The 15,795-nt window shown below is 45.3% G+C and overlaps 1 protein-coding gene across 2 annotated transcripts in view; it reads left to right on the top strand.

Moving 5' to 3' along the window:
* Window positions 1-15,795, top strand: part of TRAPPC9 (trafficking protein particle complex subunit 9) — a 3,490,818-nt gene that overhangs the window by 26,249 nt on the left and 3,448,774 nt on the right. For both annotated transcript variants that reach the window (XM_069621680.1, XM_069621681.1), the window contains exon 2: window positions 11,377-11,974. In XM_069621680.1, the coding sequence (XP_069477781.1) occupies window positions 11,394-11,974 (581 nt within the window). In that variant the 5' untranslated portion in view covers window positions 11,377-11,393. The remainder of the gene's footprint in view (window positions 1-11,376; window positions 11,975-15,795) is intronic.

The raw sequence follows: 15,795 nt of genomic DNA, 5'->3' as shown, positions 1-15,795 counted from the left end.
CGCGGTCTGCAAGCGTGTCTCTCATCTTGGCTTGCACTGGCTGCTGGCACAGGGTCCCCGCAACTCACACTGCAGAGAGGAATGCCGCACACCCGCCTCTGCCGAAGTCCCCTAGCGATCCAGGCTGTTGCACTCCATCACTGCAGCCTAGATTGATAAATCCCCACCTGGGGAAGGCTCTTTTAATCTATCTTTATTTTCTTTGGCCCCGGGGGTGAGAGCTCCACGATCACGCTGCTGTCCCCTCAGTGCCCATCTTGGAATCCCAATCATGATGCACATTTGAATGGGTATCCATCATAGATGCCAGTACAAAATGCTGTATTTAAAAATAAAAAAAAAAATTAAAAAGGATGTGCTTTTATGTGGCTGCACTGGCATTTTGGGACACCCGGTCTAGCCATTCTTTGCTGTGGCATGACATTTTATTTTTACTGGGATTCTATGACAAAAAAGGCATGAGGAGTGTTATTAAGCCATTTCCTACTGTGGCGTGGCTTTTATCACTGGGTATCAAGGGTAAAGCAAACCTGATGAGCATTATTATGCATCTAGACTCGCCTACTTTGTGCAGCCAGTTTGGACATGTTTTCTTGTTGTGGCAAGACATTTTTAAAGGCAAAGCCAACAGGAATGTGAGGCAGAGCCATGGTGGGCATTTGTCGTTACTGGCATTATGTTATGTTCAATTTATTTGTACCACACCGCTACCACCCAGGGGCAGTGTCCAGGCGCTTCTGTGACTCTGCAAAAAAGTGGGGTGGGGGGTTAATGGGGAAAGGGGTGAAAGGTTAGGTTCAGAACCAGGAGGAACTGGTGTCTGTGAGTGTTTTGCATGTGGTCACTTGTGAGCGGCCTCACACATTGTAACCGTATGGGTAAGATTCCATGCCTGTTTTGTGTGGGAGTTGGTGTTAGTTTTGTGTGATTATGATGAGTTGGTCATGTGCACTGGTTAGATAGTGTCCATAAGGGATTCAGAGTCACAGGTGGTCGTAGCTGTAAGGCAGTCCGGCATCTTGATCTGTTGCATTTTAGATGTTATTGGGCTATGTGGGTGGTTCACTCTGGATGTCGGCATAGTAATGGTTCTCTGTATGTTTAGGATTGTGGCTAGTCCAAGAACTGGTATAGAAGCATCAGTTGTGTAGGAGGAGCAGGAAGGGAAGAGGGTTAGTAAAGTCAGGCAGTTTGTTGTGGTCTCTCTCTGCGGTAACCCTTTGGATGCCACTTGACAGTATCTATCCTGGTTCTTGTTTGTGGTTCTTTGGCCCCTCTCGTCTCCTCTCTAGTTGTTTGTCTGCGGTGTTGTTGCTGGTGTCCCTTCTAGGTTGTCATTGTCTGGTGAAATAGCCAGGTTTTGAGCAGTTTCCTGAAGGTGATGTGGTCTTCTGTGGTTCTAATTACTTTGGGCATGTTGTTCCAGGTGTTAGCAATTAGACGTGAGAACACTGTTCCACTGAATTTCCTTTTTTCGTGTTGTTTTGCCATTTGGAGGTCGTTGCTGGATCTTAGTTCCCTTCCTGGCTGATACCGGCTAATCTTGTCTCGGAGGAATTCCACTCCTTGTCTGTACAAGGCTTTGTGGGCGATGCAGAGTTCTTTAAATTTGATGCTCTTTTTTTTACTGGTAACCAGTGTAGGGTTTTCAGTGCTGGAGTGATGTGGTCTCTTCTGTTTAGTCTTAGTAGGATCCTGGCTGCTGCATTTTACACCCTTAGGGGTTTCTTGGTGAGTCTTTCTGGCATTTCTAGGTTGAGGCTGTTTGTGTAGGTAATTCTTGTGAGTATCAGGGATATGATTGTGAGGGTTCTGTGGGAGAAGGAGAGATGTTGAGTAAGTCTCTGAGTAGTTGTAGGAGGAAGAAGCATTTCTTTGGCGATTGCGTTGACTTGAGGTTCCTGTGATAGTCTGTTGTCCATGAGTATTCCTAGGTTGTTTACTACAAAAGTAGTCTCTGGTTGCGTTTCCATGCCAATTGGCCAGTCCAATTGTGGGTTCCCTCAATTGAACCCTGCGGGTGAGAGCATTATTTCTATTTTTGCTGGGTTCAGTTTGAGGTTGTTCGTTGTCATCCAGTTGTTTGTGTGTGAGGCAGTTGTTGAGGGTTGTTATTTTGTTCCTGTGTTCAATTTGTTTTCACAATTCGTTGTGTCGTGTACGTATTTGTAGGCGGTAAGTCGATGGGATCGAATGATATTCATCAGTGGCACATGTAGAGGGGAGAGGCTGGAACCCTGTGGCACTCTGCAGGATATATTTTTGGTGTTTGAGGTGAACAGTGGTAGGTAGGTTCTTTTGGTTCGGTTTGTTAGGAATAAGGTAATCTACTTTGGTGCGGATTCTTGCATGCCACATTCGATCAATCTTTTTATTAGTGTTGCGTGGCTGATTGTGTCATAAGCTGCTGAAATGTCCAATAGAAAGAGGGCCGATTGGGAGTCATCTGCATTTATTTTCCAGTCCTTCCATATCGTTAGAAGTGGTGATTCTGTTCCTCATCGGTCTGAAGCCAACTTGTGATTGGTCGAGTATTCCGTTTGTTTCGACGTGTTTAAGATGGATTTTGCAGGATCTTCGCTGGGTAGGGCAGGTTGCAGTGCTAGGTGCGGCGCAGTGGTTGCGAGGTCATAGGAACCTGTTCAGCGAGGTAGTTGGCCTCCCTAGTCTGCATTCTGGCTGCCATGGGGCCTGCATAGGAGATTATGCATGGCGATAAGGCGATTTTATTTCATGGGGTATAACCTCGGTGTAACAAACTGTTGAGGTGTTCATAGACCAGTTTGTAGTGTAGGTATGTGTGCAGCTACGCCGAAATTGATCGAGTGGGTATAGCTGCATTCTATTTTTTCTTGGTGTAGAGTGGAGAATGAGCATATTGGTAGGAGTGAGTGTCTGTACTTACTAGTAGGAGGTCCCTGTTCGTGGCTACTTTCGGGAACCTGATGAGCTGGCCGTGTCTGTCCTGGTCGTTCGCTGTATTGGAGGAATGGGGGAGTCTAGAAGGGGAGTATTTGGTCAGGAAGCATTGAAGAAAGAGGGGTCCCTGGCCCCAGATAGCCTTGTGGATGATACAGAGGGATTTGAATTTAATCTGTGCTGAGACCGGGAGCCAGTGGAGGCTTTGAAGGGCAGGAGAGATGTGGTCCCTGAGCTTCAGGCCAAGGATAAGTCTTGCTGTCCTATTCTGGGTTAGCTGGAGTGGTCGTAGGGTGGACGAAGGAAGATTGAGGAGGCTATTGCAGTAGTCTAGCCTGGAGAGAACCAGAGCACTGGTAACATTGAGTCACTGGGGGAAGGTGAGGAAGGGTAAAGTTCCTTTGAGGAGGAAGAGCTGAAAGTGGGACTTCTTGACAATGTCCTGAATATGAGGGATGATGGAAAGGGAGAAGTCGAAGATGACTCTGAGATTCCTGGCTACAGAGAAGGTAGGGCATGGAGGAAGGCCAGAGAGCAGGGAAGAAGTAGGGTGCAGGGGACCCAATGGTGAGAATCTCAGATTTGCTGGCATTGAGGCAGAGGTCATTAGCGGTGCGCCAAGCCTGGATGGCAGAGAGGCAGTCAGGAATAATGGAGTGTGCAAGGGTATCAGTGGGAAGTTTGAAGAAGAGTTGAGTATCATCAGCGTAGCATTGGAAGTTGGGGGGAGAAGGAGGAAATGAGTTGTGCCAGCAGAAAAAGGTATATGTTAAAGAGCCTGGGTGAAAGAATGCAGCCGTGGGGGACACCACAGGAGGAGGAGGAGGAAGTAGGGGAGGAGAAAGGGTCTAGAATGGTTTTGGAGGAACAGTCTGTTAGGAAGGATGTAAGCCAATCCAGTGCCCGCTCCGAGATGCCACGGGTGTCTTGGAGCCTTTTTATGACGATAGAATGGTTCACTGTGTCAAATGCAGAAGAGAGATCAAGCAGGATGAGGACAGCAGGGGAGTTTGAGTCAAGCGATGCAAGCAGTTCTTCATGGGTGTTCAGAAGAGCAGTTTCCGTGCCTCTGGATGCTCGGAATCCAGACTGATGGTCATGTAGGCCACCAACACGTTCGGTATGAGAGTTGAGTTGGGGGAGGGCCAGCTTCTCGAACAGTTTTCCCAGGAAGGGAGTGATGGAAATGGGGTGCTAGTTGGCTGGGAGAGAAGGGTCTGCAGAGTGTTTTTTAAGGAGCGGGTGTACCAGGGAGTGCTTGAGGGAGGATGAAAAAGAACCATTTGCAAAGTGGTTGCAGAGATCAGCAAGTGCAGGGGCGAGAGAGGCAATAATTTCCTTGATGGTTCTGGAGGAGCAAGGGGAAACCTGTTTGGAAGAGACCTTCATGGCATTGAGACCTTCATGGCATTGACAACTCTGATGACATGGTCAGGGGAGACAGGAGGGAAGGAGGAGATTGAGTGGTGGGGGGCAGAGGGAGAGGGGTTGGTTCGGAAGTGTGCATGACCAGGCTGTTCAGTATGTCCTAGGTTTTGGACGTGAAGTTAGAGGCAAGTGTGTTGCAGAGGGCCTGGGAGGGAGTAGGGGCAGAAGATACTGTGGATGGTTGGCAAGTTCCAAGCAGATTTTGAAGAGTACAGCTGGATTGTTGGATGCAATGGAAACACTCGTGCCAAAATGTGGGCTCTTTTTTTTTTTACATGGATGGAGAGTCTGTAGTGTCTCTGGGCCAGGCGGCAGGCCAGTTTGTCAGAGGGTGAGCCTGAAGTATGCCATTTCCGTTCAGCAGCCCTGAACTTACGTTTTAGGTTTGCAAGATCGGTGTTGTACCAGGTCTTACGATTGGAGGCAAGTTTCAGGCGGATCCTCATGACTGGCGCAAGAATGTCAAGGGTGTTAGTGATGGACAGATAGAGGTTGCTGAGTGCAGAATCAGCGGTAGCGTTTCTGTTGGGTGGGCAGGCAGGAATGAAGGTGGGACATTCAGTTTCATCAAGCGGATGTTCGTGAACAAGGTTGGCAGAGCTTTATGAGGAGTTGTTGCAGGGCAATAGGGACCCAAGTGGGAGGTGAGGAGAGGGAGGTGAGCAGGGTAGAAGATGGAGTGAAGTTGGAGTGGATGATGGCATCTAGTTTGTGTCCAGCAGAGTGGGTAGAGCCGGAGGGAAGAATGGAGAGGGATAGTGAGTAGCAGAGGTCAGTGAAGAGGGAGGTTGTTGTGCAAGGGGAGTCTAGGTGGATGTTGAAGTCCCCTAGTAGTAGCAGGTTGGAGGTGTTAGAGAGTAGGGAGGAACAGAAGTCTGCCCACTCAGATAGGAATCGAGAAGAAGTGCCAGGGGGATGGTAGGTGGTAGCAATGGTCAAGGTGAAGGAAGGAGAGGTGACCAATTTGCACATTAGGCTCTCAAAGGACAAATGGTGCTGAGTGGCAAGGATGGTAGAAGGAATCCACTGTGGGAAGATTAAGGCAACTCCACCGCCAGCATGGTGAGGTCGAGGTTTAGAGGTGATCTTATAGCCATCCGGGAGGAGTGAGTCAAAGGAGTGAGTCAAAGAAAGTAACTGAGCTGGCATTGAACCAAGTTTCCATGAGTGCAAGTATTTCCAGGGCAGTTTCTTCAAGGAGAAGGCAGATGTCAGCAGAGTGTTTGATGGCTGAGCGTGAGTTGAGGGTTGCCAGATGGAGACAAAAGCTTACTTTGAAGGTTTTTTGAGGCAGAGTGTCGGGTCGTGGGGTATCCGTCTGGAGTGGTGGATTCGAGGGGGTAAAGGGGAGAGAGGTGGGGAAAGGAATGACATTGATGAGAGATGGCAGGAGCCAGACAAAAAGGAGGAGGTTGGCCTGAGGGCCTTGAACCAGGACTGTGCCTGTGATGTAAATATTGATACAACAGCAAGATGAGACGAAGCCCGCTCGGAGGACTTCCCACTTGGTGCCGCCATTAATGGAAGTTGAAGAATAAGGTGGGAGAGTGGCAATGAGGTGAGCAGTCCATAGGTCGGGAGATGGCACGGAAAAGAGCATGTCAGTGAAGATTTCTCTTGAGGATGCTCTGACATAGGTGTCTGCAATTGGGAGGCCAGGGTTCGCGGAAAGGATGTCTTTTTATTATTTTATATTTTATTTTTTTTGTCGTTTTTTTAATGCTTTTACCGTCCAGATCTAGTGACAGAGGGAGGATAGGTGATGGTGTAACAGTTGGAGTAGATGGGGAGATGGAGAGTGCGATCTCAGAGCGAGGGAGGAAGAGAGAGAGTGAGAGGTGAGGCGGGTGTGAGTATGCTGCAAAGCACAGTTCTGAACCTGATCCACTTTGCACTGTAGGCCAAATGGGTATTGGGTGTACAAAAGAAACAAGTAGGATGGAGGCACAGCTAAGGCGAATTTCACACAAACGGGCAGTTTTAATGCAGGAGGGCGGCATCAGCGAAAAATGATTTTCACACAAACGGGCAGTTTCAATGCAGGATGGAGGCACAGCTAAAAACTAATTTCAAACAAACTGTCGCAGACTAGGAGTAATGGCACAGGAAACGCAGCACAGCAATACAGTAGTTGGTGTCAGTGAGAATGATTTGCAGTGAGTGAAGGGAGAGTGAAGAGTCACAGTAGTGCGTGGGGCATCTGCAAGGTGGATGACTGACCTTGGCAAATGCTCTTAGGCCTACTTGCCTGTCCTTTGTCTGCATGCCTACCCATCCCTCTTCTTTGTCACAGTCCCTGAGGCATTCTGGGACCCGTAGTTCATTTGAAGGAAATTGGGTGTTTCCACTTCTTTTACACTTTTAAGAGGGTTGTAATTCCCTTAATATTTTTAGAAGAAGGAATGTAGGGTTTAACCTTTTTAGAGAAAGAATATGAAGAGAAAGCAACTCTCTCGCCATTCCCTCTAGTGTGCCCTTGATATTGAGGGGGACATTTAAGCTTGGGGATAAGAAAAGATATGTTCTTTTGATGAAATAGATTTAAATATTTAAATCTTGGGTTTTATTACCTTAGTTTTAGCTGTAGGCCAAAAATCATTAAAATGACAATAAGCCATAACATCTTCTGGAATGACAGTAAGAGTATCCCTTTCAGAGGAAAAATACCATGTCTCATCCCCTGGAATCTCCCCACCACCCTGGGCCTTGACACCACCCAGGTGATCCTCCTGCAGTACACCATCCCCAGGATGGGGTTCATGAAGTGTCTGCCCTCTCCTGGCCACCTGGGAGGAGACCTTAGGCAGTGTTTTGGTGAGGGATCTGAAGGATTCCCCACATACGCGTGTCTTGCAGTGTATTGCTAGTAATACAAAATAGGTCCAAAAGGAAATCAATCAATTCCATTCTCTTTTCTCTTGTTGTCAATTCTCCTTTCTCTCCTTCTTCCCCTCTATCAGCCAGTCAGTGAGTGAGTGAGTCTCCAGAATCTATGGGTTTGAACGTTTATAGAGCAGAAACCACTGATTGGACAGTGTTCCAAAGTGAAATCACACTAACGCATCCTGTCGGTGCTTATTGGGCATATTACTAAAGAGGGTAGTCTGATGGGGGTAACCTCCAAACCAAGTTTCCCTTCGATTTGATGTGATGTCATCTTGGAGATTCCTACATTAAGCAATTGTAACTTTCTAAAACCCCATATTCCATGCATGTGATCATATTACTAATCGGTTCATAAAGTACTCTCACTTAGACCAATGAAATAATGCAGTTTTCATCACATAATGACGTGGGATGGATGTGTTACAAATGTTCTTATTTTACCCTCTGATACCTTTTTACAAATTCCATTCCCATCTCAGAATGACAGGCTAGCCGGCCTTGAACGCTAACATTATGTGACTCAATGGCACGTACCGTTTCTGTGAAAAATATCAACATTCATCTAATTTACATATTGAAATAAAGATACGAAATATTGTTTTTCAACCAGCTCAGCTGAAGCAGTCAAGTCATTACACGTGCCACTGGAGAGAGGTCTTTCCAAATGTGCTGCAACTGCAAGCATTGGATGTGAAGTACATGCGGTGCAACTGTGAAAAATAGTTCAATTTAGTATCCTAATGGTCAAGGGAGGGAAGTTGCTAAGCGACGGGCCTGTTGACTGCTCTGTCTCACACACCTAGCTTTTTATTACACAGACTTAACTTTGAGAATAGAAGGAAAACATTCCCGCTTTAGATAAACTTTCCTTTGCCTGAACAAACGCAAGGCATAGGACAGTCTTTCCAACCCCGCCAGTGAACCCTCTGCTCAATGGTCCAGATGCCGTCCAAGCGAGTGCAAATTTCAAAACTGAATGAGTATTGTGAGGAGCCAGGAATGAGACATGGACACGGAGGACTCATTGTTTTGGCCATAAACCTTTATTGACATAAAAGTTTGGAAAATGCCTTGCTGTCTCTACTTTGAGATATTTCCCTACCTAAACCAAAACTAAGGGTATGTCCGATGTCAATATATCAAATGCAAAAATGCCTTGTGTCCGAAATACTATTCTGGTCCTCACATTCTAAAAATCAACTCTAAGGTGAAAAGGGAAATGTCTTTGGCCTTGAAAAGTTTACCAATGGTTAAAAAAGAAAGGCGTAGCTCCAACACAAGGCAAGTTCCAAATGGATAAAGTTCACAGTTCCAGAACATGGTTCCGTTCCCCTGGATTTCTCTTCACTGTACTGTAAACTTTTAGGGATATGAGTTTTCTTGGTTTTTTTTTTAATCAACAAAACTGGTATGCAAAACAATTTTGCTGTTAGTCTTAACTTTAGTAGGATACCTGGTGTCCTCTCCTGCCAGGTTTATTCTCCTCTTTTAATATAATTTCAGCACAGTCTTTGGCTATTCCTGATGTATCCTTATCAGGGCCTGCTCATGTGATTTACTTTTCACACTGTCCAACTTGACTTTGCCTAGTATACTCTCCTGCTAGGGCTTTCTCAGGTATTTCACTTAACACACTAGCAACTTGATTCTGCTTGGTATACTCTCATGCCAGTTCTTGGTCAAATATAAACTCAAAGGGGTATGATAGCTTTCAAAGGTCAATAAGCTGGCTATATAGCTTCTTTTCACCAGCTCCTTCCTTGTAATGTCTATTTAAATTAGAAGTATTGCTCTCCTGTTCAGTTTTATATGCTTTATTTGCTTTAATAACTTTACACAGTTCAAATAGAGTAAATGAGCCTTTTTTAATCTCTTCCCGACCCTCCCAGACCCTTAGGCATTTCTCCCTGTGTCCCAGCCCTTCTGCTATGGGCTCACCGGTCTTGCGGCTTCTCCCTTGGTCTCTGGTTCTCCTCCCAGTGTCCCAAACCCTCACCAGTTGCACAGCTTTTCTCTGGCTCTCCAGCTCTCTTTTGGTATCTTTGGCGTCCCTGGCGATCGACTAGACCCCAGTATTCATTAGCCGGCCTTTATAATCTACATTATTCTGCTCTACTTTCCTTGTGTCAGTCCGTGCTCTGGCATACCTTATTAGAGGAGGCTGCTGTTGGAACTCCCTTGTAAGAGTTACTCCCTGCCTCTTCCTCGTCTCAGTAAGTGTTTGGCTTTTCCTATGATGATATGTTAGAATGCTTGCTGTTTGTATAGAAGGTATGTGATGGGGAGTATCACAATATGCCATTATGGCATGGGGGGATGGATGGAACATCCAGAAAGAGGGTTTCCTCCCCACATGTGGTCCTCCCTTTATAAAGCTGCCCCCATGATCAGGATCAGGTAGCGTCTGCCGTCCGCTGGACACATGGAGAGACGCCACCCCCGGGAAAGGAGTGACGGCATCGTCGGATTTATCACAGTATGTTTATCTATCTGCAACACCTTTCTGCGCACTAGGAACATTGCTTTTAAATGAAACCTTACAATCAAACGAGACATTTTAGGACTGGTTAATCCATGGCACCAGGCAATGCAGGGCTCAAAGTTTGATCTTCACTGGAGCCTCAGCGCTGCACCACTCGCTTGTCGCCAGCTTTCCTTGTTTGCTGTGCTCATTGGGCTGTTCACTAGACGTTGCTTGTTGGCAGCTGTGGGAAATTGGGCACAGGCAAAACCGCAAAGTCGCCTGAACTTTCTTTGTGTAGAGCACTGGACTGAGTGCCGCTTTCAGATACTGTCACGAGCGCATATGTCTGCCATACAACGCTGCCTTTGAAAGCTCTGCCCAGCAGCCTGGGTGTGAGAGAGAAGCCACAATGCACTTGTTGCAGCCTTTGTGTGCATGTGCAAACCAAATAGAAAAAAGTAGCCTTGACCTCCTGCCCCAATACGGTAAACTGATATGAACCAGGTGACTGCTATTATGGCTAATTGAAAGAGTTCACAGTATTTGTACCGAAATAACCCATAACTGGGTGGGTGGTGGCCCTTAAGGTGTGGGCTTAAAGTTAGTCTGGAGACTTCATGTACGGTTTAACAGCCTGTGCAAGCAAACTCCATACCGGCTCTACCACCCACTAATGTTTGTTGTGCATGGGTTATAAACTATTGACATTGCATTTCTTGTTGAGCACCGGATGCAACACATCTCCTATTTTTCCACTGTATTATTAGATAAGGGGGAAGGGCTAGGGGCTTTTGACCCTCATTTCTCTACTTCACTAGCATAGACAGGGTGCAGACACAGCACATGTATGCACTGAGCGGGATTATAGTTTAGTTATATACATGGTGCACTCTGTGCCCCATGTACGTTTGAGAGCTGAAAGGGTTACTCGCCCATGATTCATGGAGATATGCAGCTCTGTTGTATCAAGGCATGTCACTACAAAAACCTTTAACTTCTCTGAAAACACCTTTTTATTGACGTGGGTCCAAAACCTATATGGTTAAAGAATAATGTGAGGAGTCAACTATGATTCTGTGCAAGCCAGAGATCTCGTAACTGGATATTAAATCTAGCTTCATAACTGGGTACTTGTTCCTTAGTGCAGAGGTGTCTTCCAGGCAGTTAGTGGGGTTTCAGGGAACTTCAGCCATAACCATTTCCACTTGAATTGGGATCCCAGGGTTATGTTAGGAAACTTCTATACTGTGCCAATCATAACCTGGACCATTTTCCACACCTGGAGTATCCAGACCATAGTCTGTGGAGGTAAGAGGAACAGGAAGGGCAAAAGTAGCCAGAATAGGAAAGCTGCACACAGAATGGATAAAATGGGAATGAATCCCTTGGGGTTGATGTAGAGGGAATGTGATTGTATACACAGGGTTGCATGTAATGATAGACATTGAATCTGATCGAGTGCTAATCTGGAGAGAGTAAAAATAAGACAGTTTGTGGTAATGTGCATTTTCCAGTGATGGTAGTTTATAGGTCAGTCCAGGATTGCATAAAGCAGAGGTGAGGCAATGCTCTGCAAGTTGCCTTGTTGCACAAAACGAGTCTTGCTAACTTTACTTTTAATGTAGTGTTGTGTCAAAATCTGCTGTTAAAATATATTTTCTATTTCTTTTTTTTACCAGCTTTTAGTGGATTGAAAATGAGTGTCCCAGACTATTTGCAGTGTGCCGAAGACCACCAAACGCTCTTAGTGGCAGTACAGCCTGTTGGAGTTATCCCAGAGGAGAGCTTCTTCAACATTTTTAAGCGCATCTCGACTGTTTCTCAAATCAATGTCCGCGACTCCCAGCGTCTCCTATACATCCGTTATAGGCACCATTATCCTCCAGAGAACAATGATTGGGGAGATTTCCAAGCCCATCGTAAAGTTGTGGGGCTCATTACCATCACAGACTGCAGCCACCCCAAGGACTGGCCCCAAACCTTCGAGAAGTTCCATTTGCAGAAGGAAATCTATGGCTCTACTTTGTATGATTCGCGGTTATTTGTCTTTGGGCTGCAGGGGGAAATTGCTGATCAACCTCGCACTGATGTAGCTTTCTATCCAAACTATGAGGAGTGCGACTCGATAGAGAAGAGAGTGGAAGATTTTATTGAATCCCTTTTCATTGTGCTGGAATCCAAGCGTCTTGATCGGGCGACAGACAAGTCTGGAGAAAAGATTCTGCTGTGTGTTCCTTTTGAAAAGAAGGATTTTGTAGGCCTTGACACTGATAATAGGTAAGTCCGCTTATTTGCCTATTCATTTAATTTTATGAAGTTAGCATGAATAAGCAGGACACGGTTTATGTTTTGAATGAATAGTTCTTCTTAGTTTATGTAGGCACATTTAAGTAGGAAACCGTCATACAATGGGTTGTACACACATAGTTAGCATTTTTATGTGAAGCTATTGTGGATGGTATTGGACAACTCTAAAAACGAGTACTTGGCTTCAGCAGAAAAGTTCAAAATTAGTTATCAACCTCTCCAATTGGCTTAAATACTAATGTTAACAAGAAAGTTAGCAAATATTGACTGTTCACGTGCATAGAACAGTCTGGTAAATTAATTCAGTGGTATTATAGTCACCTGTACAGGCTGGACTTGCAATAACACACTGGTGGAGCCTGATGTGAAGAAGCGTGCCTGCCATGGGAGCCAATGTGAGGGCTGCTGGTTGGGTGGTGCCAAGTTGCCATATGCAACTAGTACCTAGCCTAACTTGTAAAATCTTGATTTCATCCTTTGACGTACTATGTGAGTAGAGTCTCAAATAGTCACTAGACAAAATAAATGTTCTTTTTATTCCCTCAACCTTGACTGGGCTCTCACCATCCCTAGCCCAGACCCCTTTTTGTAAAGGGGGTATCCAGTGAAAATGTTGCTGAGATTGGGGTTTGGGTAGTGGTTAGGGAAGATTAAGCGTCTGGGTAAGTTTTAGGGTTTGGGTTATGGTAAGGCTATGGCTAATAGAGTAATGGTATTGGTAATTGTATTCAAGAAAAGGATAAGGAGGCTGGAGAGGGCTGATGTTGGCATAGAATGGGGTTAGGATATACTTGGTGGTTAGGGTAGAGTAAGGATTAGGGTAATATGTCATTGATGTAGAGTTTTTATCCAAAGCGCTTTACACAGAACATTTTATATACACTTATTATTACCCAATCAAAATTCATTCTCATTTTATCAACCTCGGATGGATGAAAGACTGAGTCGACCTTGCCGGATTCAAACCTGCGACATACAGATCACACACACATCTCAAGCACTTAACCCACTGCGCTAAATAAATAAGCATTGTAGTTGGGGGTTAGGGTAAGGCTAATGTTTGGATTAGAACAAGGGTTTGGGTTAGGGCAAGGGCTATGTCATGTGTGGCTAACTGGTGATGGGGTGGTGTTAGGTTCATTTAATTTTCTATGTATTTGGTGTTTTGTATTGAGTCTCATGCAAATAAAATTAGTGTTCGGTAAGGGTTCAGTGTAGAATACGGTTTGTAATCAGAGTTAGGATAAGGTTTAGGAATGGAGTAAGGGTGATTTGTGAAGGTTTCATTTGAGGTTTGGGTCATTGTTGGGTTCCAGCCTTGTACTTTTTTGCATTTAAAAATAGATTTTCTGCTAACGTATTACTGGCAACATGGTCACACTTTGTATTGCTTATATTGCATGACTACATTTTTTTTTAAACAACTTTTTGTGGACTACTTTTTCCTGGGAATATTTTCACATGGGGTTCTATCAGTGTGGATATCAGGATAGCTAGGGCACCCTTACTCTCTAGTCTGTCCCTATCCAAGATAAGCAGATAAATAATGTCAAATCTATAGACACTGCCGTCGCTTGCACACCAGAAATGCTGAACAACAGCCAAATGATTTAACAATATATGCAAAATGTAATGTACACAAAAATGACAAACGGAACATGTTGACCTTGTACATCAATCTTGTAGTCTTCTTGTACAATGGTAAAATTCTTACTAGGCAAGTCCTTCATACTCTACGTGTTTCGGGTGCTGTACCCCTTCTTCAGGAGAGGACTTCAGTAGGTATACAACAAAACAAAATGAGACTCAGATTTCAAATGATATCACTCTTCACCTCTACAATACTCTAATAAAAAAATGTGCCACTAGTTACAAGGCAACCTTCACCTCGGGTGCATTGCTTAATCAAAATATATGCATAGTGTAACAACACTGAATGTCCGTAACTCTAAACTCACTGCTTGGTTAACCATGCACAGTGTAATGAAAATCAAAAAAAGTCAAAAATAAGAATGCTAATCCACACTCCATCCCTTCTGTTAAAGGAATGCCATTTATTTCATGCAAGTTATATCGTGTTTACACCGTGAATATAAATTTAGCTACTCCCTTCTTATATTTTGCACCTGTGATACTTAATAGGTGGATCTTCCACACAGGCCATTCCTACCTTGTGATTCTCAAAGCAATGTAATGAATTCCTGTAAACATACATATAACTAGCATGAAAAAAACGGCATGCATTTAACAACAGAAGGGATGGAGTGTGGATTGGCATTCTCTTTACCAAATAGAATATGAACAGTGAATCTAACCCCACATATTTGGTGTTGTTACACTCGCCCCCCCCCCCACCTCACCGGGTAAGTGAAAAAATAATAAGAGTAGTGGTATTTCACCGGCAGCCCGAGGGCCTCCCACTTATCCTACACCTCTCATGTCTCTTCACAGTACCAGACTAGAGTCAAGCTCAATTGTGTCTTCTTTCCCCTCTGTTTCTGCCAAGCCCGTTCCCTTGGCTGTGGTTTCGCTAGATAGTAGGGAAGCAGTAAGGAATCTCGTTCAACCATTCATGCGCGTCATTAATTAGATGACAAGGTATTTGGCTACCTTAAGATAATCATAGTTGCTCCCGCCGTTTTTCCGCGCTTCATTGAATTTTTTCGCTTCGACATTCAGAGCATTGGGCAGAAATCACATTGCGTCAACGCCCACTGCGGGCCTTCGCGCTGCTTTGTTTTAATTATACAGTCGGATTTCCCTGGTCTGCACCAGTTCTAAGTCAGCTGCTAGGCGTAGGCTGAGGCAGAACGCTGGCCCCCGAACCCCACTAGGGGAACAGAGACGCTACCACCGCAGCTGGGGTGATCCACAGGAAGGGCCCGGCTCGCGTCCAAAGTCGGTGCCGCCCCCATGGGGGAGACGCCTCGTCCAGCCGTGGCTCGCAGCCAGAATCTCTCCCTCTCTGGGCCTGGGAGGTCCCCCTGCATCACAACAGCACCCCAGGGTCTCCAAACGCTGATCCTTACACGTCGTAAGACTCCCCGCACGCTATCAAAACTCTCATCGTTCATGATGCCTCTTTCACCTTCTCTATGCACTCAACGCTGATTCACGCTCCTCGCACAGCATTTGCCTACTTGGGCGACCCACCTCCATTTTTGTGGCCACATTAACTTTAACTTTACCACTGTTCTTGATCCTTGGCCAATCCTGCTTGCACTCAGCTGCCCATGCAGCCACTGTTTCGTGAACCTTTTCACCCCAAATGCACCTTAACACTTCTGTGGACTCCTAACATCATTGTATTTCAAATTTTCGCTTTCCTAACCAAATGACCACAGGAAAGACGCTCAAAAAGCATGATGGTACCCCTTGGGCTACCTGGGTGAGTGAAAGTTTGAAGAACTTAGAGGGATGGATTAAGGGTTACAGAGTGAACACTTATGAAATATGAAAAAATGAAAAAATGAAAAATCTTGTTATGTTGGAGTCAATTTATGATGCATGCTCTCCTGAGCTCAGACAGCACTTGGCTGATTCAAAGGAAGTAGATTCCAAGAAGCTAGCTAAGGCTGCTGACTTGTGGGTTGCCAACAGGGCTACTCACAAGGATTCTGGGGTAACTCAGAAAAAGGATGAGCTCTGGATTTGAGAGATTTTATAGCAGCTTCTACCTCCTCACCAGTGATTGGGGCGTCTAGCTGGTCTCGAGCTAACTCCTTCAGGTGAGGCAATGCTGCCTTCTGCAGGTATTCTCTTTGTTTATTCTGGTCCCAGGGGTGAGAGGG

Source organism: Ambystoma mexicanum, chromosome 5q, assembly GCF_040938575.1.
Source record: "Ambystoma mexicanum isolate Mex_15411 chromosome 5q, UKY_AmexF1_1, whole genome shotgun sequence".
Lineage (NCBI taxonomy): Eukaryota > Metazoa > Chordata > Amphibia > Caudata > Ambystomatidae > Ambystoma > Ambystoma mexicanum.
This window is presented reverse-complemented; position numbering and strand designations above follow the sequence as displayed.